Raw genomic sequence first — 27,921 nt, forward strand, 5'->3', positions numbered from 1 at the left:
CAATGGTGACAGTGACTGCTGGTAAAGCTTAAAGGTCACACACACACCTTTACTTTGGCTAGCTTAGACTGAGACTTCTATTTTTCAGTGGAAGAAGTCATTAGTAGTTCAAACAGCACTGAAAGGCCATGAAATGAAGCATACACATAAATGGTGAAATATCATTTAAGGGTATCAACACCTTTCTCTTGAATCAACTTACCGTAAGCCATAGCAAGGCAAAGTGATGAACCGGAACATTGCCAGAAAAACTCTCAAAGGAAGCAGGGTGAACACATACAGAAAAGCATCCAGGCACAAAAAGATTCCAAAAAACATCAACTAGATTACAAAAATAAACAGAAGTACGTTAGTAGTTTATAAAATTCACAAGAAGTTTATAAAGAATTATGCTATGAAATATACATTCACATAAGACTAATTAACCAAATAAGCACAATATGCTCACTTGTTCAATCAGCTGAACCATAAAAAAAAATTAACACGTTATGCATTTGAAGACTGTTCAGCAATTCTGCACCACAAGGTCCAAGTAATGAAGGCTTTTGCAGACTTTCACAGCTCACTGAACTTAGTCTTTATTTAATATATAAACTGCAGTTGAATATACCTGCAGCTCATTTTCCAATGGTGACTTTCCTGTAAGGTTAACAAAGTTCATGTTTTAACCTTAGGGGAAAACCAATAGAGTTGTGTGTAAATGTGCACAGCCATTTTCTTCCTATCTCCTTTTTCAACATTATTTCCTCACCCCAAAAAGTTTTCTATTACCTTGTAAATTACAGCTGTGGTGGAATTCCTTCAAAGAATAACTACCTTTTTCATACAAAGAACACACAAAATTCAAATGTCTTATCCTTAATTTACACAAACATTAAAGCCATTCATTGTGGCTACAAGCCAAGCAACTATATGATAATTAAACTAGACATAAACTCCACAATTCCAAAGCTCCCATAGATCAGACTCTGCCCACATGACATTCCTTCTTTAGCTACTCTTTAGATAATTCTGTGTTCTATCAAAATGGAAATCTAGAAATATGGTTTTATGCTTTGGTCAGACTTGAGGCAGTATTTTTTCCTGCAAGGATAATCCCATAGAAGCCAGTTTAACTGGCTACACAATTAAGACTAGCAACATCTAAGCAGACCCACATAACCATGTCAGATATGCATTTACATGTGAAAGTTGTATGTACTGCTGATGGGAAAGGAAGATACTTGGGGTGAGGGTGTAAATCAAAGTACAAGTAAATTACTTATAGTTCTCACAGTCCCTTTGCCTTTCAAAGTACCTTCTTTGTTAGTTGTGCAATGGCCAGTCCCATGTGAGCACTCTTACACCCCATACACTGTAACTCCAAAAGCAATCCTACAGACTGCACCCCAGAACAACTATCTACAGGCCATGTAAAACAACTGACTTAGGCACAACAGCACTGCCATCATTCCTCAATTTTTATTTTCCTTTATAATATTATTTCAACCAATTCTACAGTGGTAGAATACTTCAATACAATCATGATGTTAAGGTCTCTTTCCTGATACTTACTCATTCATCTCTAGTAGTATTTTCTAAAATGTCATCATTTTTAGTTATTATTCAAAGTTATCAGGAGCAGTGGTTACATGAACTGTGGATAAATTTATGCACTGCCTTAATATGTCATTAAGCTATCTACTTATTTTAAAATAACTTTTAAACTAGGTTTTGAATATTCAAGCACTAAAGATGACCAGAACTGAACACTTAGTATTTTTAAACTCCTTAACTCCGACAAAACAGAAAGACAGCCTGTCATTTTGCTTGTGTTCTTTGAGGACATCTTTATAATCTCAAAAACAACACTACTTTTTCTTTTAGATTAAACAGACTTCTTCTCCCCCTGAGTGCAATGACTGTTTTTCACGTTCTATAAGCTTGCATTAATATTTGCAATTATTGCTGAATGTCCTCATTTTCCCAATGTTTTTACTACACACACCCAATGAAATATAATCAGTGCTGAACCTTCTACTCCTTTCTGTAAACATTATTTCTGCTGCTCCATTAGGGAACTAACAGAAAAGCTTACAGAGCTTTTCCATTATCATAAAATATAATTTAACACAGGAGCACAAAGTTTAACTTTGAGATCAAGTAAAAACTGTTCCCTTAAGATGGCAGGAACAGAGACTACCAGATCACCTTATTTAGTATAAGTAACCTACTAAATGAAAAGTTCCCACTGAAACTACACAAAATGCCTGAGTGGAAGTATCACTTACATGGTGAATTATCAAGCTTCTCTAAACAAAGAAAGGGTGCTCAGAACAACAACAAAAATACCACCCTTTGAACATTACTCTCCTGTCTAAAACTATGGATGTTAAATAAGTGCCTATTAAGTAATATCTCCCAAGATTAGGCTTTGATAAATTTACTCCAATTTATTCTGACTCTACCTGATTACAGTTTTCAATCTTATTCTGTAATTACACTATTAGGCAGTAAACAAAACAAACCATCAAGAAAATTCTTCTCTTCCTTTACTAGTGCCACACATGCTTTATTTCAAGTAAGTGGATTTTTGTATCACATTGGTAAGCAGTTTCTGCAACAGGTGATGATCTGTGCACTATTTAGTTGGTTTCTAGGTGCTCAATTTGATAAAGTTAGTATGCATACTAACATGGACTAAGCCAAGGAAAAGAACTAAAAAATTATTTCATCATCTCAGCGTAAAAAGATAACTATCATTTTAAAAATATCTTTATTATTCAGTTTCATAATATTTCATATTCAAAGCACAGACTGAAGTTTGATTTACCATGCAAAACCCATCAGTTGTACCACTTACAGCATTAATCTTATTTATAAAAAGACTACTGGATATTACATGTTCTTACACACCAAAAATTTTATTGAAAAGCTATGATGACAATCCTTCAGAATAATTTCTGTGCTTTGGAGACAGCATGTAATAATCTATATAATTAAAAATGGAGATGATGTAAAAACGCTGTGTCATTGAACTGAGTCTCTACCATAAGTGGAATATTCTATCATGAACTGGAATGGGTAAATACTGAGGATGTGAAGACACCATCCCTGGAGATGTCCAAAGCCTTCAATCCTGAACAACCTGTTGTAGGTCACATAGCCTTAGGCAAGGGCATGAACTACTCCATGGGTCCATTCAAATCTCATTCATTCTGTGATTTTCTGCAGTAACTGACTGGGAATTTAATTTGGTAAAGCCAGGCATCACCATGGCCGAAGGATGAATTTAATGATACTGAAGGGGGAACATGAACACACTACTGACCAAGGGAATCCTGCCCACCCTTCCTTCTTCCTCCACTGCTCTTTCATCCTTAGTTATGAAGCTCCCCTTCTGTCCTTGTGCAGACTCTGGATTCTCAAGAATATTGGCTGAGCAAATCAGGGCAGTATTCTAGCAGAGAGCAAACAGAGCAAGGAAAGTATAACATTCTCTGCCAAACTATGAGCGGATTTAACTCCTGAAATGGTCCAACAAGAACCACAGCTCATGCAAAACAGGCAGCATGCATAAAGTAGGAGACTGAAGTGGGAGAAGAACAGTTCAGTTCTTCTTCTTCTCCTTCAGTTTAAATTAAAATGATTTAGCCCTATGTAACTTCATCCCTTCCCTAGAGATTTTGGGAATTTCAGCAGTATTAATTTTAATGTTATCATTACACTGCAGCCTAGCCAACCTTATTACCAATGGTGCCTTACTCATCAATCCTGAGCACACTGCTGCTGCTGCTGCTCCCAAATCAACATGGCTAAGCCAGAACAAAACCTTGGCTCACTGCAGAGCCAGAATATTATCTAAGCTGACATAGAGGAGGTGGCAAGAATCCCTCAGGAAGGGCCATAACACAGGGACAGAGAGGGGAGATGTGGCAAATAGTGGCAAGAAACAAAAGAAAAGAAAAACTACAAAAATTAAGTTAAAAACCGTAGAAAAACTCATCCGTCACCATTATTTTTATAAGACTGAAACCTTCCCATCCTCAGAAAACTTTACATTGGAAAAAAATTTTTGAAAAAAAGATTTTTTTTAATGTAAAACTACATTTTGCTGTAAAAAGTTTTCTTTTTCTTGATTATTCCTTTAAGGATCAGTGACATCTATATATTTGAATTAATCTGTCATCATCTGCACTTGTTTGTCTTTTGTCTCTGCTAATACCATGAGTTGCCAGCAGCAACAAGAAAACAGGCAAAAAAAAAGCTGAAACAAAAATGTTTAAGTTAGTAACATTTAAAAATATCATTATAGAGCTTTACATCTTGTTTTTGTAGCAAAAGTGTTTTAAAAATAAGCAGTTCTTTAAATAATTTAATTCAACATATTTCATCTGTAAATGGAATCAAAAGTTAGAGCATACTTCACCTTTTCCAGCTCTTTAGGTATCCGCATGCACGTGTACACTCGCTCCCGCCGCTCTGTGTATTTCGCCTCATTGTGCTCAAGGAAATAACCTCTCGTCAGCTCGGCACTGATGAACCTCAGCAAGGAAAGATCTATTCACAAACACACACAGACACAAGTCACTTCAGGCACGGCCTCCAAAGGGTGAGAAGCTGCTAACATTTGTTACTTATTACTTGTTACATGTTGCATTTGCATAGCCTCTAACCCAGAAGGTTTTGCTGATGGTTAAATAACTTCGCACGGAAGGAGTTACAGGAGATGCAATCCAATGCTCTCCACTCCATTTCCCCGCTGCCTCCCGACAAACAAGCCACTTTTCCCAGGCAATCAGACATTCACTTCTACAAAACATTACTCAAAGCTGCTACACAAAATGCAACATGCTGGGTGAATCTAATCCTTAATGTATTATCAGACCTCCTAAATTTACTAAACTCTATTTTTGACTTCTTAAAAGCTATTTTCTCACTCAGCAACATTAGCAACTTGTTCTTTATTTTAAAGAATAGCTTTCCACAACAGCAAAGCGTTGACAGACGTGCGATCCCAAGCGGTTCAGTGCACAAACAGCACAAACACACAAACCTCTGGGATCAGGTCTTTCACCACCAAAAAGCCATCAGGCACATACAGATCTCCTCTGCTTTACTGGCTGTAGCTAAATAACCTGAAGGCTGACTGGCCTGTGTTTAAGCAGCTCATATGGCTTCTATAAAAGACTTTGCACAGAAGAGTCTTACAAAATTTATAACATATGAAATTATAATTATGAAATTCAGGCTGTTAGCAAAGAAGGTTGAACTAAAGTTTCAACACTCACAGCCAAGGTCTGACATTACCACCTCCTTGTAACACTTCAGAAGTGACAGAACACTACAATGAAGTTCAACATCTCTGATTACTGGCATTTAAAACTAGAAACTCTGGTTCACACAATACCCAGAAGATGAAAATCACTCATCTAGACAAACAAATGAAAAGCTAGAGACACCTACTATGATACACACACATGTTCACAAATGGTAATTTCAAATTTCAGCCAGTCTTAGGGACGAGAGGAGGGAGAAGTAACCTTGCATGGTAGAATGCTCTGCATTTTTCAGGGCAGGAAGAAGTTGTATATACACCCTTAGCAAAACAACTCAGGTAACAGCTGTTAAGAGTGGAATGCAAGTATTGACACTCTGCATGAAGAATTCACCCAAAACTGTCTGAGGCAATGCCTTCTCAATATTCATCACATGGAAGATGAAGCCTTTCACAGTAGCCAGAAGTTTACAAAGAGTTTTAAAGCAAAGAAGGAATCAGCTCAAGCAGGAATATAAAAGAAGCAAAAGAGGGTGTGCTTACAGCTTGCATTACCTTGGGTGGGAGGTGTGATTACAACCTGGAGGCACCTTGTAGTTTGTGGTGCTGCATTAATATTCTCCATATATCTGCTACTGTGGTTTAGCATATTGCTGGTACTGGCTGTAAAACTCACTAACTAGCTGTTGATTATGTATTGTTAATAAATCATGATTTTCTTTAAACTATGAGAACTGACCCATTTTCCAGTGTATGAGCTTGTCACTGGATAGTGAGTTTGATGATCCACTTCCACTAAGTAGGCCAAAACCACTCAAAGCCTTAAAGGCATTTAAAAACAAACAAAACAACATGTTGCTTAATGGGTAATAATAAACTAATATTTACATGTGAAGTCTCAAACAAAGTTCAATCTGTGAAATCACTGCTCAGACCTCTTGTAAACTTGTTTTCTGGAGTCTCCCTTTCTAACACTATCACTTTAAACTTTTTTGGTTATGCCAATTCTTCAACATTTAAAAACTTGAAAGTAAAACCAGGCATGTATAAGCACACCAAATAATAACTCTGTTAAATGCCCAGGTGTTTTTTCTTCCACCTTAAATAACCAACCTTCTCTAACTTAAAGATAGACCAATGTCAAACAACTGAAGTTTCCTGCACAGTAAATATATGTATTTGGGTGAGTACCATGGGGTAATTTATGAGTCCCTGCCAACTTCAGATATTCTAAGAATTTAGCTAATGAGCTATTTGTTCCCACCCCTTCTTACCTAACACAAAGTATTTTAGAGGTCTATCACTGAAAACCAAATTATTTTAAGTTTCCAACCCCTTAGACTTTCATGCCCTAGATATTGAGGGATAATCAATCCTCCTGACTGAGCCTGATCAATACACAAGCTCCAGAGTGTGACTGCAAAGTCCCCTCTGCAGTGCCAGGGATGCACTGGAGCACACAGTCAGTCACAGCCACCTCCCTCCCTCCTGCCACCCAGCAGCAGCCTCAGCTCTGTGCCAGCTGTGAAACAGATCAGGGCTGACCCTGTAGGAAAAACACAGTAACCAAAAGAACAGCGTGAGACACCACGGCACAACAAAGTAATAAATCATTCCAAAACCAGCTTAATTCTGCTACCAAAGCATCAAACAACATTTTCTTTTAAAAGTAAACTCTACCTCCCACTTCAAATTCCTTCCCTACTTCAAATGCCCCTCTTTTGCAGTCAAAGTTTTAGACTATGGTCCAAGTTTCATCTGTTCAGACAGATTCATACTCTTAATGCTTACAGTATGCTCATTTACCTCCACACCTCAGGACAGGAGAGCATAACAATCTTCAAAAAACACAAAAGACACAAATTCCTTCAAGGTAAGAAGACAGTGATTTAGCTAAGTTATACTTCAATGCATAGCTGCACAAAGGACAACCATTAACCAGAAAGGAGAGGAAAAGTTGAGGAAATGTGAAATGTACTGCACTTCAGTAAGTTTCTACTCTATAATCATTAATTTAATCCTAACTACAGCAGTTCCAGGCTCACTTCACTCCTGTCAATCCTAAATACACACTTCTTCCATAATTATGCCAATTAATCAAGAAAATATATATTTTAAAAAGTTTTCTTCTCCTCTAGTCAACTTCTCTTTACAGTACTAACGTATTGCTACCCTTAGACGGGTTGGGATTTTTAGTTGCTCAATCAAGAAGCCTGTTCTTATGTTTTCTTGCCATGAAACATCAAAGAGCACTGAAGGTTTTTAACTATTTTAAAATTTCAAATCAATTGCATGGACATAGTAAAGTATTCTCCAGCACCTCCAGTAACAATCCTCTTTTTATAAAGTTATTTGTTCAGTTGTTTTTCAGGCACATGGGTATGTATCTTGATCATTCTTTTTTTTTCACCTCAAAGCAATTCATACTACTGCAATCAAGCTAATTCCTTTACAACCATGAAAATTACATCACCTTTACTTTCTGTAGCGTTCATCAGCACCACAGAACTGCAGTCAATGATGCTGCACGTCTGATGATCTAACACATCAGAAACAGACACTGCACCCATCAAACTCGAAGGAAAGCATTCAATTATTGACACATTGTTAAAGTTAAATCCTAATTCCCATTATTTTATTTTCTTTTTTTTTTTTATAAGATCTGTGTTATCACATTCAAGCCAAGACTGAAAAAGCCTTGAAAGTTTTACACTTCAAGCACTTTCCAGATTTTAAGCAAGGCAATCATTCAAGAATACAGTAGCAATATAGTTATTTATAACCTTACAACATTAAATTAATCCTGACACGGTGACTGACGTTTTTTACAAAAACGGCAGGGGTATTTTAAAAAGTTACTTAGTAGGTACCTGAAATAACCGGTTGAAGTCTGAATGTAAATATAGCTTCATACTGATAACAAAGGCCATGACATTTCCCCTTATTTTTCCTTATAAATCCCCAGCTGGCAAATTTAATTTACTTTAAATAACTTTTAATAATCTGGGTACAACTTCAAAGTTCTAACAGCATCGTCAACGCCAGTAGCACAGGCAAAGACCACTGTAGTCGCAGCTGTGAGCGTGTAACAAGACCTGGTAAGACGACCAAACATTTCTAACACTTCAGCAAGAAACTCGAGCGAGCCCGCAGCCTCCCGGCCCGCGGGGAGCGCTCCGAGCGGCCCCGCTCGCTCCAGGCAGGTACCGAGCCCGACAGCCGGAGTCCCACCTTGGGGCACAGCACCCCTCCAGGGACGGTGCCCGTGGGGCTCGCACCCCTCCCGAGCAGCAGCGGCTGACAAACCGCGTGACAGGGCACGGGGACCCGTCCGCCCGCGCTCCGCACCCCAACACCCGTACGGGGACCGGGGCACGGCCGGCCAGGCGCACCCCGCCTCACGGAGCGACCCCAGGGCAGGGCTGAGGGAGAGCTCCCCGGGCCGCCCGCCGCTCCCGGGGCCCGCCCGCTCCCGGCGCACTTTTCAAGTCGCTCGCCCAAGTTCGCACGGGCGAACCAAGAGCCGCCCGCCCCGGGCAACGCCGCCACGGCCACCCCGGTACCCGGTGCGGGCCACCCTGTCCCGGGGCCCCCTCTGCCGCGAGGAGGAGCCCGCTGGCCCCGCCGCCGCCGCCGCCCCTCACCCGAGAGGCTCCGCTTCTTCTTCCTGCCCCGGTCGCTCTCGTAGAAGCCCAACGTCTCCGTTCGCTGCTGCGGGGACGGCTGCCCCGGGCCGGCGGGAGGCGGTCGCGGCTCGCTGCTCCCCCAGAGAGTTTTCGGCTCCCCGCGGCCGCTGTCCTGCCGCCCTTCCCCGCCGCTGCCCGGCGCGGCGGCGGCGGCGGCGTCGGCAACGCCGGCCATGTTCGCCGCCCGCTGCGCGCCCGCCGCCCCCGCGCCGCGCGCCTGCCGGTGACTCATCACCGCGCGACAGCCGCGGGCCCGGCCGCGCGCCACTGCCCCGCGCGCGGGGGGCGGAGAGGGGCGGGCCGGCGCGCCGCCATCTTGCCGCCGTTAACCCCTCAGGGAACGGGCCCTGGCCCGGCACCTCCCGCTGCCCCGCCCCGAGGCTCCCGCGGCTCTGAGTGTGCTGCGATGGAAGGCAGCAGGTTTGTGTCGGGGGCCGGACTCAGTGGGGCCTCCGCCGTTTTTCGTAAAACGCGTATGACAGTCACGGTTTCACGCCCCCCTCCCCTCCCCGCGGGCCGTGGGACAGCAACTCAAAGCGGTGGCTAACAAGGTGATTAAACCTTGAACCACGCAAATAAAGACCTTGTTCAAAAATGGAAAGCGAGTGGTAAATTATTAACTTTAAAGCCAACAGGGCTTCGGTGAACTGCAGAGCACGAGCTGGCCCGGGCCGGGCGCCGGAGGTCACAGCCCCGCGCTGCCCCCACCCTGGCGGAGCCGCGGCTGCCGGGCCTGCCCTGCCCTGCCCTGCCCCGCCCCGCCCCGCCCGGCTCGCCCGGAGCTCAGCGGGCCCCTCAGCGCTCGGACAGCCCGCGAAGCTCAGCGAGCCCCAACAGCCCGAAAAAAGGGCCTGAAATGGCGTGGTTCGAAAGTGCTGGAAATGCCATTCGGTCCTGGCAGCGTGGTACTGGCGGTGATGAGGCTCGCTAGACACCGTCCTAATGAAAAATAATTGTTCCTGCCACAGGCTGTTTGTAATTTACACACAAAGGTGAGTATGAGAAGCAGGCAGCTCAAGGTAACAGTGAAGCACTTGTTTGCAAGGGAATTCACGTGGGCACGAGGACAAAGTACCTGGTCTGAATTTCAAGTACAAGATCTCCTTCACATTCAGTTCTGTTGTTCTTATCACATATTCACAGGCCAGATTCGGTCAGCTTAATATTTAGCCATTCACCCTGGGAAAACAAAGAATGCTTTATTCTTTCTTTGGAAGGCCATAGTAGTCTTCATCTATAACTCTAACTTAATTGTACTGTTGTGTCAAAGAGCATTTTGGTCTTTGGATAGACTGGATATGCCCATTCCCATTACCATTAGTAGTTGTAAATGCCCCAAATCTGGCATTTCAAGCCAAATATTGTATTTTCAATCAAAATTTTGTATCCAAGCCAATTTTGTATTCAATCCAATTTTTGTATCCAAATCCAAATCTTGTGTTTTCAGACAGGGGAGTGCTTCTTGCAGACAGTGATACTGTGTAATAAGAGCATCAGAGAGAGAGCTATCAGTAGTAGCTACTATACTACACATTTTCAGTCTGGAGTTTCTCTTTAGATGTAAAAAGCAGTTGGAAAAATAGGATGCAGAACAAAAGTTTCAAAAAAACCTGAAAAATTCTCTCACCTGAAGGGCTGGTGCAGTCTATGCAAAGTTACATGATGCCCTGAGAGGTGTTCTGCTTCTCTCCTTCCAACTGTATAAACTTTTATCCAACCATAAGATGCATTGCATGATATTTAAGGACAACAAATTGTCAGAACCTTGTGTCAGTCTTTCCAAAAAGAAGGTGCTTGCAGCATCCAGCATCATCTAACATCTTATTCAGGCCCACTGAGAAGCTATCTAATGAGTTGCTGGCACCAGTTGTGACAGCACATACATTTTTGTCTTCAGGGCTTGACCCAAGACAATCTTGCTTCATTTACAAGATCTTCAGTTTTGTGCTTGAAGTAATTCAGCTGAAGGCACGATGATATTATGACTGCAGTATGGTTCAGCTAAGAATTCACTCTACTTTTGACACTTCAAAAGCACTTTGAGCACATATCCTTGAGTTTCTACCCAGTGAGTCTTTCTGCTTTTTCTTTTCTGTTTTTACATACAGTTTATAAACATAATTTGCTAGATGATTAGTATGTTTTTTTCCACTTGCAAATACGTGTATTCCAAATATTACATGTGATATTTTGGCACAGCAGCCATTTCTGGAAGGTCAACCCAACTGCAGCAAAATCCAGTGTTTAGGTATTTGAGGCCTTGAACTAGTCAAGGCAGAGGAGAAAAGTTGCTTGGTGAGAAATGTTAGCAATGCTCATATAGGAAATAGTGGTTAATTATGATATCTGCTGTTGGGAATTATCTGGAACCATCTGCTGTTTGGGCAGGAAAAGCTGATTTTTTTTTGCCTTCCAAAGCTTATCTGCTTTGAGACACCCTATGGAGTGACTCTGCAGCACTGTTCATGAATCTTTTTCCTGAAACGATTTTCTTAGAACAAGACACAGCCCTGTCAATGTTCCTACAGCTGCAGTTCCACCTTTTTCCCCAAGAGATAATTAGCAGGTGGGGAGGAGAGGGAGGATTGTTTCAAAACAATGACTGTCTCCCAGGAGAAAAACCCAGTTTCATTCATAGAACAGCAAAAAACACTAGGATAGTGAATACAGACTGAGAAGTAAGGGCTACTTAAATTTTAGAAGGAATGCCAGCTCTTTTGATCTTTGGGGCTTGCTTTGCACAAACTACTTAAATTTTGCCCTAAATTTTCCATACGTACAGTAGACTAATGCTTAAACAACACAAAAAGTATCTTATACATAATCAAAGAGGGATTTTTACCAATTTGATATCAGAAAAGTTTTTCTGGCACTGTTAAGTATTAAAACTTTTATAGTGTATTTAAGTATTAAAACTTTTATCCAGCTCAGCTGTGCTTTAGTCCCTCAGTACTCATTACTCTCTCTGACTGAGGAGAGTTCTTTTACTCTGAAGAACATTTTACATGGTTTAAAACTCCTCCTTTTTTGTAGTGGATTTTCCCCACAAAAGCCACAACAAAAGGTCACTAAGAAGACTTGGAAAATGCATAATAATTTTTTTTGTAAGTGCTTTTTGCTGGCAAAACTTTGTTGTCTTTTCAGACCTTGTCTTGTCAGATCTATGTCATTCACGCCCACCAACTCAGCCCTCTTAAGAAAGATGATATATCAGTGATGTGTGTTCAAAAGAAGTAAACTAAAATCTTCTTTTTAGGTAGTAATAGAAACATGAAAAAAAGATCTATCACCAAAGTTATATTTCATATGAGAGGTAAATTGCGGACATAGGTTAGGAAATGTGAATGAAGTCTAGAGAAACTCAGTGTACTGCCCCAAGCAGAGTTAAGTGAAAAAAAGAATACATTAAGTAACAATAAAGAAGAGGCAGGTGTTGAAATGATGATAATAGCAGTGCAATATGAAACAGTTACAAGTAACTGCAATACTCATAACTATGTCAAAACATCTTTTTTCTTTCCATTGTAAGCTTTTTGCTAGTGGGGCTCAAACTTCTTTAGACTTTGCAATAGCATTCAAAACAGACCAGATAGTAAAAATGTATGGTTTAATTATTTAGTTTCTTGAGTCTCCTGCAAGAATTATCTTGAATTGTGACCTTGAATGTGATTATGAATAATTTTTCATTTTTAAAAGTGTCATTGGTGTGTACACTTTCTCTGAGGAGGTTAGTTAACAAAATTAATGTTGAATTCTAAGTGCAATAATGCTGACTTATTTCCACAATAAAACATTTTAGCCCCTTTTGTAATATAAAATTTATTTTGTGTTGAGTTTGTGACTTTTGGTTCATCTATCTATTTATTATGTGAGTGTGTATTCATTTTTCTACTAAAGGCAGTGCATCTCTTAGCAACAACTGATATTAACTAACTTAGTTCTAAATCTTTCAGAGTTGCAGCTGTCATATATTTGCAAGGTACAAAAGTATTGGTTGGAAATATAATCTAATTCTGTCTCAGTCAGTTGTGTTTGGTAGCTGAAGTTAAAAATATCTGTTTACGCCCACAGGGGAAAAATCCCGTAAAGACTCTTTCTTCCATTTTATCTTCAACATCTAAGCAGCACATTAATTTTGCATGGGATAATCCTCACATATGAAAAATAGTCTGTATAAGCAATTTTCATATGCTGTATCACTTTTAAAAAAAATCTCAATAGAAAATTACAATGCTAAGGTTTACCATATTTGTTACTATGTTGTAGGCAAAAGATTAAGTTGACTCCTAGGTAAGCTAAAGGCATTACTCAACATCAGCATGCCCTTGAATAATGAAAGTACAAATCATGTTATGCAATACTACAGTACCTGAAAGTCGAGTTTGACTTCTCAGTGGTACATTTCCATTGTTTGTTTGCTCTGGATACCTCATTATATACTGCAGTAGCACGGGGGCTACTGCACAGTTAAAAATCAATGGTGCTTTCCAGTGGCATCATGATTGTCCACACCTGCCATCTTTGAAATTTTTGGGGAAATAGATGCTTTTATATGACATTTCATTCTGTGGGACCATTGTTCAAGCAGGACTGAAGGGAAGAGTTGCAGAAAGTTAGTTCAGTATTACAGGTCTTTAAATGCATGCTCACTTATCTTAAGAATAAAATTGATATAATTATTTGATTTTTAAGACTTCTAAGAGTTTCCCAGTGTAATATTTTTATATTTATTTTTCTTTCAAATTTCATGATTCTTTTTTATTAGGGCAATACTTTTTTGGTGATCATCAGAGACAGTGCTTTCCTGCCCATGACCTGATCTCCATTTCTCAGTGCCAAGATTTCTTCAGGTTTTATATCTTGTTTTAGATGCCACAACTAATTCTTAAACTGCTGCCTCTGCTGGAGTGCAAACATCTGAACCACTGACAGTTTTTATGTAAGAAGAGCAACAAAGTGTCTTTTCAACATCAGCATTACTGAACTCTATGATGAGGCATTTCTCCACGAAGTTCAAAGTAAAGTAAAATTTGAAAGTAGAGTAGCACAAAGATTCTTCAATTCCAAGTTACTTTTATCACAACCTTCACCCTGAGATGTTGGAAAAAAGGTTTTGTAATCTCTTCTTTTCTCTTTTTCTCACATTATGCGCCTGTAGCTTCATAACATTCAAAGATGGCTCTATACATGACAAGAGAGTTTAAAGTGTTATAAAATATAAGTGCAGCTGCCTTTGACTCCATCCCCAGCTGCTTCCTCAGGAAAGCTAAGCCAGACATGAAGTGTGAGAGGACTAGGTGGGAGGAAATCGGTGGAGAAAATGCTGATGGAAAAATGGTTATAAAGAGCTCCAAAAGCCAAGGATTGAGGAGAGCACCTGGCAAATAGGGTCTCAGCACCTAAACATGAGTTTCCTGAATGAAACTTCCAGTATCCCACAGAAATTGGCTGGTGTTTTGTTTAGGTGTCAGAAAAAATGTTGCCTCTAAAAATGGGTTTTCTAATGTATAAGTTTCAGTCTACCATTTCTTCATATTTTTCAGGTCCAGGGAGCAGAGATTAAATCCCAAATTTAGAGTGTCCAGAATTTTATGATTGAATTTACAATGAGTTTTCAGTCACGCCAAACCCGAGTGGAGATGGAAATCCCTGTTATAAGAATCATTAGCAATCAGGTTTGCTGTAAATGGTCCTATTGATTTTAACAAGTTGAAGATCTCAATTCAGCAAGAGCATTTCTATTATGATAGTATAAGAAGACATATAGGTATAGAAATGCAGATATGTATAAATATACGCATGTACAAGCTTTGTGCCTAAAATTAAGTTGTGAGATCTCTAGATCTTAAGTCTCTCACTTCTGGGAAACATCTCTGCTCAGAAGAGAATTCAAATGTGTTTTTGATTTGAACATAAAGGTGTTTTCTGACTTTGGGCAGTAAAAACCACAGAATCACAGAATAGGTAAGACGGGGAGGGACCACAGTGGGTCATCTGGTCCAGCCTCCCTTCTCAAGGAGGGCCGTGCCAGAGAATGTGGCACAGGGCTGCATCCAGACACTTCTTCAATATCTCCAGTGTGGGAGACTCCAGAACCTCTCTGGACAACCTGCTCCATGCAGTCACCTGCACAGTGCAGAAATTCCTCCTCATGTTCAGCTGTAAGTACATGGGCCTCAGTTTCTGCCCACTGCTGCTTTTCCTATTGCTTGGCAGCACTGAGCAGAGCCTGGCTCCATCCTCCTGCCACCCTCCCTTCACACACTGACAGACATGGATGAGGTCCCCTCCCAGTTTTCTCTTCTCAAGTCTGAACAGGCCCAGCTCCCTCAGCCTTTTCTCATGAGACAGATGCTCATGTCCCTTCATCATCTTCATTGCCCACTGCTGGGTGTGCTCCACGAGCTCCATGTCTCTCCTGTGCTGAGGAGCCCAGAACTGGCCACAGCACTGCAGATGTGGCTTCAATAGGGCTGGGTAGAGGGGCAGGATCCCATCCCTCCCTGCTGGCAATGCTCTCCATGATGCACCCCAGGGCACCATTGGCCCTCTTGGCCCCCAGGGCACACTCCTGGCTCAGGGACAGCTTGCTGTCCAGCAGGACCCCCAGGTCCTTCTCTGCAGAGCTGGGGTCTCCAGCAGGTCAGCCCCCAGCCGGTGCTGGTGCCCAGGTTCATTCTTTTCCAGTTAAGGACCCTGAATTTGCCTTTGTTGAATTCCAGATGGTTCCTTTCTGCCCATCTCTCCACCCTGTCCAGGGCCTTCTGAAGGGCTGCACAGCACTCAGGGGACCAGCCCAAAGCTCCTTCCAGCTTTGTGTTGTCAGTGAAGCTGCTGAGGAGGCAGCTGGACCTTCATTCCAGTCACTGATGAAGAAGTTAAACAATCCTAAGACCAGTGTTGAACCCTGGGGCACACCCCTTGTGACAGGCCTCCAACTAGATCCTGTGCCCCTGACTACAAACCTGTGGGATCTGCTGTTCAGCCAGGTCCCAATTCACCTCACTGTCCACTCATCCAGTCCACAATTCCTGACCCTATGAGGAGGTTGTGGGAGACAGTGTTGAAAGCCTTGCTGAAGTCAGAGTGGACAATATCTGCTGCTCTCCCCTTATTCCTCCAGGTTTCCCCATAAAAGGCAATCTGGTTGGCTAAGCATGATTTATTTTCAATGAATCCAGGCTGACTATTGCTGATCACCTTCCTGTCATCCACGAGAAGAGATGGCCTCCAGAATGAGACACTCCATTACCTTTCCAGGGACAGAGGTCATGCTGACTGGACAGTAGTTCCTTGGGTCCTCCTTCTTGTCCTTTTTGAAGACCAGGGTGACATTTGCTTTCTTGCAGTCCTCAGCCACCTCTCCTGATCTCCATGACCTTTCAAAGATGATCATGAATGGTGTCACTTCAGTGTCTGCCACTTCTCTTACCACTCATTGATGCATCCCACCAAGGCCCGTGTGTTCTTCACAAACATTGTGCCTCCTGTAGGACTAACTGAATCAATGAAGAGGTTCTGGGACACTAAGCTTAGATTTCTATGTGTGAAAAATTATCATTCATTTTGTAATTATACTTGCATGTGAAAACCATGAACTGTAGCATGCCCAGTAAAGGAAATGTATTGCTTATAAATATAGGATGAATGTCTTTTAGACTAAATATTCAGTCATTGTAAGTCAAAATAAAGTCATGACCTTTACTGTACTCATGCAGTGTTCATGAGGTCAGAACTGGTTTTGAAATATTCAAAGTTTGAAAGAATAAATGTTTTATTGTTTAATTGTTATTTGTTATTTAAACAATGCTAGCATAGGTACACTTAATCCACTTAATCCATATAAGAAGGGTGAGAAACTTTCTACAGAACTGTTCTTCATGAACACACATTGTTTTTTACATATATAGACACAGAAATATTTCTTTACATATATATGATAATGAAATACTGAGATCAAGGTCAGCTTTAGGAGCTGGAGTCAAGGTCAATTTTAAGTATTTTTTTAACATAAAGATCAGCTATTCTCTTTCAGGAAGCGCTTCAGTGTTGTGTTTTTTTTAATAATAATAATCCCTTTAGATAAGCTTTTGCTTTATTTATTGGTTTTGTTATTAACACTTACAGTTCAGTTGCCAAATGTGAGAACAGAATTTGGATCAAATTCAACTCTAAATTAATTTCAGAAACACCAATATAGTCTGTATGATCTTTTTTTTTTTAAATGTTAGCATGCAGGTGTAGAGTTTTGATACATTTACAAAGTATATCCATCAATGTATCAAATTGTGTCTGTCAACAGCATGGTGAGAGCATCAAGGGAATGATTTCATATGTGCCAAAGACCCTCTGTAGTAGCCTGATGAGATAAGAACAATCATCAACTGAACTCAAAATTTCCTGTCCTTTTTTTGCTCAAGTTGTATATTTTAAGCAGGCAATTTTAATTTGGCAGGCTCCTTACAGGTCCAATTATCATTTGGAACTGCAGGAGTTGGAATTGCTCTACCTTGATGAGTAACAAGATCCAGTGGAATGTATTGGGATTGTTGTTTCAGCACTGACAGATCATAAAGAAAGGCACTTGACACTGAAAGTGCTTAATATTCCTTCAGAGTAACCCTACCTGCCCTGTATTTCAATCAACTAGCACAACTATAACTAAACATATTTTTTCCTGTCCATTTTCAAATTATTTTTGTTGTGAGATTCTGTAATTCTCAACAATTTATATGCCCCAGAGTCACATTTTGAGTTAGCAGAACTCCTGGAGAGCCATCAAGTGTAAAACTTGAGATTCTATTTGTCATTTGCTGAGTTCACATTGGAAAACCAGAACATATGTCTTGGGGAAACCATTTGTCCTGGTTTAGGGCAAATCTGGGAGGAAACTTCCAAAGCGGTCCCTCTAGAAAGCAGATTCAAGAGGCCCCTCACCCCACTGGTTCAGGAAAAGGTTAAAAAAATATAGCAATTTAATTGAAGCAAAATGAAATATATTCATTTTTGGAAAATGAGATCACATTTTCAAACACAGGCAGATGACTAAGTAAAAGTAATGTAAATTATGTATCTAAACACTATTACATTTAAAGTTCTGACAATATTTGAGTTAGCAGGATTTACTTCTATCTCAGGTTTATGAATATATGCTTCTTTACATTCTAATGGCTTGTTCTGGCCTAAAAAACTTGCAGCAATATACATTGATGTTAATGTTTATTTAGAGCACCTGCACACAGAGATGTGTGTTCCCCTGACCAAGTACCCAACATCCCATGGAGGTGTTGGTGAAAACAAGCCTAGACGTGCAATTATCCAACCAGCCCGCACAAAGATAACTCCCATGGATATGGATATTTTTGTGGGCATTAGTCAGTTGCTTGGTTGTGGTAACTTGATCCAAAGTCTGACTCTGGAGTTATTTTAGTGACCAGGGTGCACTATTTTAGTTCTGTATTATAAATCCTATCATTTAATTGCTGACAGAACCTTTATTGCAGCATTGCTAACGGGTCATTTAGGATCGTTATGGTCTTCTAGAAGATCATTTATTCATTCAACCCAGGAATAAAATGCTTGATACATAAATTTTAATAATTGTAGCCCTGCCCAGTCAGGATGACCCTTTCCAAATGACTGGAAGTTATATGACTCATTCCCTCGTTTTTATATTCTCAACTGGTACATTCAGTTCCCTCCCAGTACTCCTATATTTCACAATCCATAACAATCATTCTCCCATTTCCTTAAGTGAGATTGTTTGAAATGAAATCAGGAGATTTATAAATTGAAATAAGAACAGTTGAATGCTTGAGTGCTGCCCCTTGGATGAATGCAAAGCTATCATCTTAATTGAAAGCAGCACACTTTATGGTAATATATAAAGTACACCTTCTGATTATCCACAGAGCAGTAGTGTACATTTAAATTGGAGTCCCTGATATGGACTAAGAGATACCTGAGAATTGGCAGAAAAAAAGTTAATGATGTTCACAGAACTACTGTGCCTTCTTATTTACTCTTTCCTAACTACAGCATGCTCTTGATTTCTGAGGCTGTGACTTCAGATTACTCATGATGTCAAATCACCCCTTTTTTTTTTTTCCTACAGTGCCTCCAGGACACTTCTTGTTGTTTTCAACACATTTTTCTCAGGCCTTCAGCAGCCAAACTTTACTTTGCCTGAACAGCACTGTGGACTTTTCAGACCTCTAGCCCAACTTGAGTGAGCACATTTAATGCCTGGCTGAATCAGCCACATGATGAGCACCCCAGTGGCCAGCAGGCACAGCCAGGAGCTGCGTGTTTCACTCTGGAAAATAACTGGTGTCCTGGGAGAGAGGAGCACCCTCCCATTTGTTTGCAATGGCTGCTCAAACACTGTTGTGCTAGAAGCCTTCTGTTCTGCAGAGCTAAGGAATACCCTGATCCTGGGCCAGCTCTTGCTGTGCAGCAAAGCCCAGTTTCAATGGGCTTTCAGGGATCATTGAGCAGATAACTCAGTGCTGAGAATGTGAGAGCGCTGTGTCCTGCTGGGTTAGAGGCAGTTGGGGGTGGCAAGCAGTTTTCCAAGGGAGCCATTTGTATTTCAAATTTTAGATCTGTGTTGTAGAAGATCATTTTAGATACCCAGGTTTAAAAGTTGGAACTTAAATTTAGGTGTGGGTTAATAACTGGACTTTGTCTCTTGTGGGAAATGAATTTCCAGGTTGGGAACTACTCGAACAAGGCAGTTTTCCCATTTGTTAAAGATAGCTATTAATTTTAATTTGCATAAAGAATATGGATATATGAGTCCCCAATTACTTTAAAAGCAATGAGATGATGAAGTAATTAGTTCCATGAGGAAATGATATTACATAGTGGAAAGCTTAGTTTGCCAAGGATCAATTTGTTGACATTTGAGTCCAACTAGAAATTAAATGTGTGGAACAAAAAGTAGAGTATTTTAGTAAAAAGCCATCTCATCAATTTGGATACAAATTAAAAGCATCTCTGCTTCCCAGCCAGAGGGGCTAATAACAGATTTCTCTGCAGTAGAAGACTCACAATGACCATTTAAAATAGAAGAAAAATACAACAGTGTATCATTAAGGCATAAGGAATGAACATGTTTCTTTCTCTATTCCAGATGTGGAATCATTACAGCACTTTCCCCCTATGTATAAATGAGGATACTACTACATGTGCCACCTTTTACCAGAGCTGTGGTGCTTGATCCTGGAACACAGAATCATAGAACAATTTGGGTTGGAAGGGATCTTAAAGATCATCTAGTTCCAACCCTGCTGCCATGGGGTGGGGTGTGTGTGTTTGTGTGTGATGTGCATAATGAGTGTTGTATCTGTGAAACCTCTGAAATCCTCAAATAGGAAATAAAAAAGGAAGGGAAATAGCATAGCTTTGGTTTACATCTGGATTTCCTTTGCATGATGGCTATAGTTGTGTATGTAGTCATATAAATTCACTGCATCATCTCCACAACTAAAGCACAACAAAATTTTGTTCCAAGAATTTTCCTGTCTGAACAGGAGATTATAATAAATAGAAATCAAGTGATAACAATGAAAAAGGAGTAAACTACGAGGAAATGAAAAATACAGCTGTGAGAGGTAAAAAAGTAGTTGCCATGATAACACATTTTGCTAGTTTGTTCAAGAAACAGAAGGGAAGGACAAGGTGCTTTTTACAGGCCAGAGGGTTTTCTTTCTGAGTACAAGATAGATGTGAAGCTTGCAGATATAACAGGAAAATGAAGGGTTACATGAATTATCCAAAGTACAATGACTTTTAGTTATTCTTGAAAATAATAGCAGTTTTAAAATCTTTTAATTAACTTAAGCTTGGATTTAAAGTATATAGGCCCCACAAAATTTTACTTTTGCATTATTCATAGAGTTATATAGCTACAATAAATTTACAAAAGGTAATATATAAGATCATTCATGTCAGTGTTGGATAAACACTCAGCAAAAGGATAGCAAGGGTTCACTTCGTCATCTAGTGATTGTGTAATCATGCCTGTCAGAAATAAATGCATATATATATATATATATATATATATATATACACACACATATATAAACCCCCACCCTGCGAAAAGCATCCAGAATATCTCCCCAAATGAAATTGGATCAAAATGGGGATAAAGAAAAGCTCTTTTAATAGCATATAGGTATGCTGCTCAACATTTTCAAATAGGAAATGAAGTCATAATATCCAGAATTGAATTGGCAAAAATCCAGTTCTCTCGTAAGAATTAATTTTCACTTTTTTGGACATGAATCAAATTTAACTGATGAGAGTTAGAAAAATCTGCCTATACAACCACTTTTTATTCCAGACTCATATGCTTCAGGATTTCTTGCTCTTTCCTCAGAAGAAAACAATTGAGATTGAAGATAGGCTGCTGGAGACTGGATAGTGCCTCATGGTAAGGAGAAATCCCACCAGCTGTGGCTGGGCTTATCTATTTATCCAAAACACGCACAGATTTTGTGCATTCCAGTGTGACAGGTCTTTTTAGAACTAAACAATGAGCAATTACCAGTAGCAGAAAAGAATTCACCACTTAAAACCAGAAGAGGCCCCCAGGTGGCTGGGTGCTGCCTTTCTGTGGTTGCACTCCTGTGGATGAGCTGGGTCAGGTAGTGGAGTAGCTCTGGCACATCCCATGATTCTGCTGTATTCTGCTCCCACTCCCTTTTGCAGCTTTGGCAGAATTGGCTCAGCAGTGTTTCAGGCTGGCTGGGATCATTCCTGTCTCGTTGGTTGGTGATGCTGACTGGTCTGTGCCTCACACTGCTGCTGTAACCTGGATCTCACTGGAGGCAGGACCAGGGCATCAGAAAGGAAAGATTGCTGCTGGGTCACTCACACGTTCCTCGTTTGTCAGTTGTGAGCTTAAGCCATTTTGGAGGTGAAAAATGTGCAGGGACTGATCATGTGTGTGATGAAGAAATTCCATTGAGTCTGAGTCTGCGTGGATTATATGGGTATTTGGGAAACATTAGTGACATAGTGACTATTGAATCTGCATACCTCTAATAATGGTACAAAGCCCACAATCTCTGCTGGCATTAAGTGATTAACATTTTTAGTAATAATACAAAGCATTGTGATCTGAGGAAACAATCAGCAATTAATTATATTTTGTATTCTAGAGACTTGCCACAGCTAGGTTAACAAAGAATGACTGCATGGCCAAACCAAGAGGCTCCAGAACACAGCTGTGTGCAGCTGGTGGCACTGACACACCCCTGGCAGAGCCGCTGTGAGATGGGTCTGTTAAAGCCACCTCGGGGGAAAATGTGAAGCAGGAGAAAAATATGCCCTGGCTAGTCTGTCATTCCACCTGGCTTGGCTCTTTATGGGGGGAAAATAAGCAGACAGCACAAATTATGGGAGACATTTAGATTAGGCAAGTGTACTCCTGGGGCTGCTCTCTGTTGATCTTAGAGGCCTTCAACTCAGAACTTTGTTCACTATTCTGTCTTAATGATGTGTAAGTTATTTATGAGTAACTCCTTGAGTTTTAAAAATGCATCTTTCACTGCACTGTAGTTTTTTTCCAGTGTGGACTTAGATCTACATAGCTGCTAGTAAAGAGTTCTTGCCAGGAGTTGAATTATCACTAATTCTCTAATTCTGACATGGATATAAATTTTGTGTGCTTTTCTGCTTATAAGAACAATTTCTCTTTGAGAAAATCACAAAGTAAGCAGATTTTTAAAGAGAGGCCTGAAATTCTTTAGGAAAATGTAAACTAAATATTTAACTAGGCTTCTATAAAATATTTATTAAATTTAGCGCCAAAGAGAAAATTGTTTGGGCACTGCTAAAATATCTCACTGTTTATAGTGTAAATCAACATTAACCAAATCGTATAACTCCAAAAACAAGGTATCAGACATCTTTAATTCTCTGCTGCCATCTTGTGACTGTTCCTGTGACCTGCTGGGGTGTAACAAAATCCGAGATATTTTTTCCCAGGGAAGTGCGCCTGTAGTGAGGTGGAGGAACATCTCTTGGAAGAATTTGTAGCTCCAGTTTGGAAGATTGCATAGGGAAGGGTGGGAAGTTCAGTTAAGAAATCACCATGGTATTGAATTGCTTTCAGTGTTTTCTACTTTCTTTGTTCTCTTTCAGTTTTGATCAAATAGTACATGAATGAATTAACAAATGGTGAATGTACATGGTGAATTAACAAATAATATTTTTGTTGAAAGTATGTGGAGCTGATTTTTTAGCACATGCAGCAAGTCTGGTATGTTGCACTCTGTGTGCAGGATGAAGTACATGTTTTATGTACACAGATGATGCATGTATTACCCATATTTAATCTCACACATTTGCTACACTTCTGTGAATGCAGTGCTGCATTTCATGATGTATCTGAGCTGACATTCTGAGCACATTGTGTGGATGGGCAGAGTGGTAGTTCTTTTCCTGTTGGAAGGTATTTTAAGACAGATGAATAAGGCAGTGGCAGCTAGTTGAGTGGCAGAGATGGAGACTGCATTGAAGATTGACTGTTGAGGAAAGTTGCACAGGGAGCCAGATGTTGCTGTAACAGATATTTTGAAATTATTGAGTTATACCACAGCAATCTTTTGAATATTCCACTGGGTGTAGCAAAGTAAAAGTAAATACACTGTCATTTACGGGTGCTCAGAAAGCACAGCAGGCTGGAGATTGATGAGGGGGGTTAGACAAATTAAGTTCTTGAACCTGTATGTGCCATGATGTTCCTGCTTTCTCACAGTTTGCTTTGACAAATGATAACAGCATAACCTGCTTTTTTTGAAGTGCAATGAGCTAGTGGTGATGCACACGGCTGATATACCAACTACAAAGATCTACATCCTTTTCTGAACCTACTTTGTGGTCAGAAGGCAAAGCCATGTGGGAAGAAAACTGGGTTGGGTGCTATTTATTAAATCCTCATGGCCATAAACCTTTTGTTCACCCTGTACCATTCCCCAAGGAGCTCTGCACACTTCCTGCATTCTGTACCTTAGGGATACCTCAATAACCCAGCTGAAAGGTGACATGCAAGTTGCAGCCATCTCCAGAACCCAAACTTCTCTGCATGTGCCCCTGCAGATCCCTGCATGTTTGTCTGAACAAGGCTGTGCTGTGTCTGCATGTGCTGCACTTTGGAAGAACTGGGGAGCTTCTACCTTTGCTGCTTCCCTAGCAGCTTGGACTCACAGTAGGAAAGCTGGCCTGTGTTTGACTTATTCAGTGGCACTGCTGGTTTTAGAAAAATAACTAAAATCATATATGGATGATATTTGGCTGTGGGCCTTCCTGACTAATTCAATCACCACAACAGGGCACCCTTGGTTAAAATAATGACTTGTTAAAGTAATATATCTTTTATCAATCAAAAGGTTTCAAATAAATTGAGGGTTTTCTAATGTATTTTGATCTATTGTTTTGCATTGAATGGTTAAATTTATTTCAGTTGTTAAGGATCACAGACAATAGTGATACTGCCTAAGAGCTGACTAGATACTCATAGTTAAGTTTGACAACACTCAGGAAAAAGACCTGATTTGTTTGAGGTCATGCAGTTATTTCAGTATCACTGTTCCCATTCTTTTGACTTTGCAAAATAAATGTCTTTTTTTTTTAAATAACTTTTTCTCTCAAGTTTTCTAAAAGTTTTCAATACTTGCAATACTGACCGGTGACTCATTTAACAGAGGAGGTTGCTGTGCTTTTACCGCTCTCTCAAGTTAAAAACTTGTCAAGATTTGTCTCCCATTTCTGCTTGTGTTTGCCTTTCCATGAAAATTACTTCCATAACCTGAAGTTTTCCTAAAGTCTTCTATTGCTGCTTACTCCAGCTGTCTCCTTCATGTTCAGTATAGGCAGTCTATGTACTTTTTCCCTTTCTAAAGTAATTTTCTAAAGTCAGTTGCCACTTTCCTTTCTCTTTTGCTGCTTTACTCCTGCTTCATTTATGTTCTCCTTATATCAGTTTGCAAGAGGCAAACGCTGTTGTTTTTTTCTACTCCATACAATCCATCAAACACTATCTCCTCTGCCCAGATTCAGAGGGGTCAGCAAATAAATACTTTTTGGTGAGATTTCCATCTTCTGCTCAATGCTATTTTAAATGAAAGAGGTGATGGCCTCAACATTAGGGTTAGGAAGAAGAATATGTGAATATGCATGAAATCCAGGAACTTTTCTCCCATGAGAAAATCACCAAATACAAATGCTCATGTAGTAAACATGTAGATACAGCAATGCTCTATGAACGTGTTCTTCCCTGGTTTAGAGGGAGCATAGGTGGATCATAGGTAATGCAGCAATGTTTCCATAAATCACTTCCAAGCAGTATTCACTATCCTGCACGTGTATAAGAAAAAAGACAAGGTGAGATTTCAGGCACATGATGATTTTTGGAGTGTCCTACATAGGGCCAGGAGTTGGACTCAATGATCCTGATGGCTCCCTTTCAATTCAGCGTATTCTATGATTCCATAACAGCAGAAACCAGGCAGCATGTATGAAAACTAAGCTTTTTTTGTAGGACCTTGAACATGCCATACCTCAAGACTATGCCCCACATTTCTCATCCCTTTGATGGAGCCGGTTTTTTAAACCTGCTTTCAATATGCTCAGTTGCTGTACAGCTGTTCCTCGCAGCCAGCCAAGATCAGGGTGAGCATTCACTCAGCTCTGCCCATTGGAAATACTCTCTCTGCTCCAGATGTGTGGCTACTTGCTTATGCTAGAGGCTAATGACCTCAGGAGGAGTCCTGTCAGCATTTGCTGCGCAACTGGGTTCATCTAAACAGCTGATGACACTGGTTTGCACAAGCAGGGCCAAGGTTGCCAGAAGCAATTTAGCAAATCTAACCAAGAGCCCTTCCAGGAGCAGAGCCTCCAGGATAGTGCTGGATGTGCAAGCAGCTGGGGTGGAATGGTTGAACAGGCATGTGGGACCTTGCAGACAATGTCTGTCCTAACCTGAGACACTGCAAAAACAAAAGCTAGTCACAAGAGCAATGCCAAATAAGGATAGAGGCCAAATCAAGGCTTTGTCTCTCATTTGATTGCCATGGATAGAGTTTTCAACTAGAATTCACTGCTGATGTCCAAATGTCCTCCAACATCACGAGGAGACTTGTCCCTTGTGAAAAATTCTTTAATGCCCCTAAGATTACCTAGAGTACCTGAGTGTCTGACATTTTAACTCAAGTATCCTCTTCTGCTTCATCGTTTCAGAAGACAAAATAAAATGAGAAAAAACAAATAAAATCAATATATATTTAGTAAAAAATCTTCTCTATTGAAGCTCACAAGTACAGCTGTTAGGTTTCAGGCATTATTTCAAGTAGCAATGCCTGTCTCTTACCCTTTCCTCTCAGTAGGGAAATGAAAAACTAAAACCCAACCATTCCTCTTACTTCCCTCCACCCTCATTACTTTAGTCAAGTATGTAATTAAATTCTTGCCACATTTTCATATATTCATCCATATTTTCAGAATTGTGGTATTCCAACCTTCTCTGGGCTGCCTTTTGCCCTTTTCCCCCCCAAATATATTACCTCCTGTGTATTGTGTTGTCTTCTTTTCCACCATATTCCTGGAATGTTGTATGCCTCATGTGCCTGATGAGGACATTATCTGATTCCATAATTATAAATAACTGTTAAGAGATTTAGATCAATGCCAGATTTCATATAATGCTACCTCTACAGCTATGTTTTAAGTGTATAAACACTTGAATGAGAATGGCCTCATCTGGGCTGGTTTTGACTGCCATGGTGCTTTATCCTTCAGAGTGTAAGGGTCCTGTAGCCTGCATCTGAATACAGGATCAAAGACAAAGCATCAAAGACAGAAAAATATAATCAATGAAGCAATAGAAATCAGAAAGCTTCACCATGAATCCCTCCACCCCCTTGTTTACACACTTCCTGATAGCCAGGAAAATCCTGCTAGATAAGATATTTTTATGTTATCTCAAATTTGTATTGCATTAGACAGCAAAGTAACATGGTCTGATGTGTTTTTACATGGTCTGATGTGCTTTGCTAGGGATATGTTCACTGCTTATTAACTGGATAAAACCTGATATTAGCTTGGCCTTGTTTAATTTCTAATGTTATTTACTCTGTGATAACTGACTAACCTCAGTTAACATTGTGAATTGTTTGCCCTGTAATGACCAGATATTCCATTACATTATGTAAATTATTTGCATAGTGATCAGGATTTAATGTTATTGGTAATTAGAATTATTTGCTGCTGGTAATGCTGTATAAATGATCTGTCATTAATCACAGGGCACACCTTACCAAGAGCTCTAATGAGGAAAGCTGCAGTTTAATGTCATTAAACTATTGGTCTCCTCTGGGCCATTGTTTTACATCACAGGGAAGTGGATTTTTTGTATTTATTGATCAGTTATTGATCATTAACAAAAAGACCTGGGGGTTTGTAAATGTCTTTATTCCTTGATGTAAGATACCACCAGACTTTGAGTCACAATAATTAAAGCATGTAGCTGATAAAACTTGATAGGTTTTCACACTTGCAGTTTTAAACCACATTAGAAGTTCCTCCTCTTGAGAAGAAAGGTGTTCCATAATCCACACCTCTCCCACTGATACTGATAGAGCCAAGGACCCATTTTTACCAAAGGAAAATTAAAAAGACAAAGGCTGATGAGGCAGAGCATAATTTATTCAGGAAAAGACACTGCCAAAGGGAAGGGCAAAAAGCCAAATGAGAAATGTTATTGCTCACTTTTATTAGGAACCACTTTGATTTACTGTATATTCTTCTTGCAACAAACTCCTAGTAAACTAGTTTGGGTAAAGAACAATAACAACAGACTCCTTCCTACCCCTGTTTAGACTTTGCCATGCCTGGCAGAGAATCCCATGCTCTTGGAAAGCTGAGTGTCCATTTAAAGCTGGGTGCCAGATGGACAGAGCTCTGAGCCCTGCA

At 40.2% G+C, this 27,921-nt stretch overlaps 1 protein-coding gene across 3 annotated transcripts in view; it reads right to left on the reverse strand.

The window, feature by feature from the left end:
- The window catches only part of TAPT1 (transmembrane anterior posterior transformation 1), a 49,263-nt gene extending 40,145 nt beyond the window's left edge, over positions 1-9,118 (reverse strand). For 2 of the 3 annotated variants that reach the window (XM_058803071.1, XM_058803070.1), the window contains exons 1-3: positions 8,902-9,118; positions 4,409-4,539; positions 203-321 (exon numbers count right to left, since the gene is read on the reverse strand). In XM_058803071.1, coding sequence (XP_058659054.1) covers positions 203-321; positions 4,409-4,539; positions 8,902-9,118 — 467 coding nt within the window. The remainder of the gene's footprint in view (positions 1-202; positions 322-4,408; positions 4,540-8,901) is intronic. The other variant, XM_058803072.1, reaches the window with a different exon arrangement.
- Positions 9,119-27,921: the final 18,803 nt, after the last annotated feature.

Source organism: Ammospiza caudacuta, chromosome 4, assembly GCF_027887145.1.
Source record: "Ammospiza caudacuta isolate bAmmCau1 chromosome 4, bAmmCau1.pri, whole genome shotgun sequence".
NCBI lineage: Eukaryota > Metazoa > Chordata > Aves > Passeriformes > Passerellidae > Ammospiza > Ammospiza caudacuta.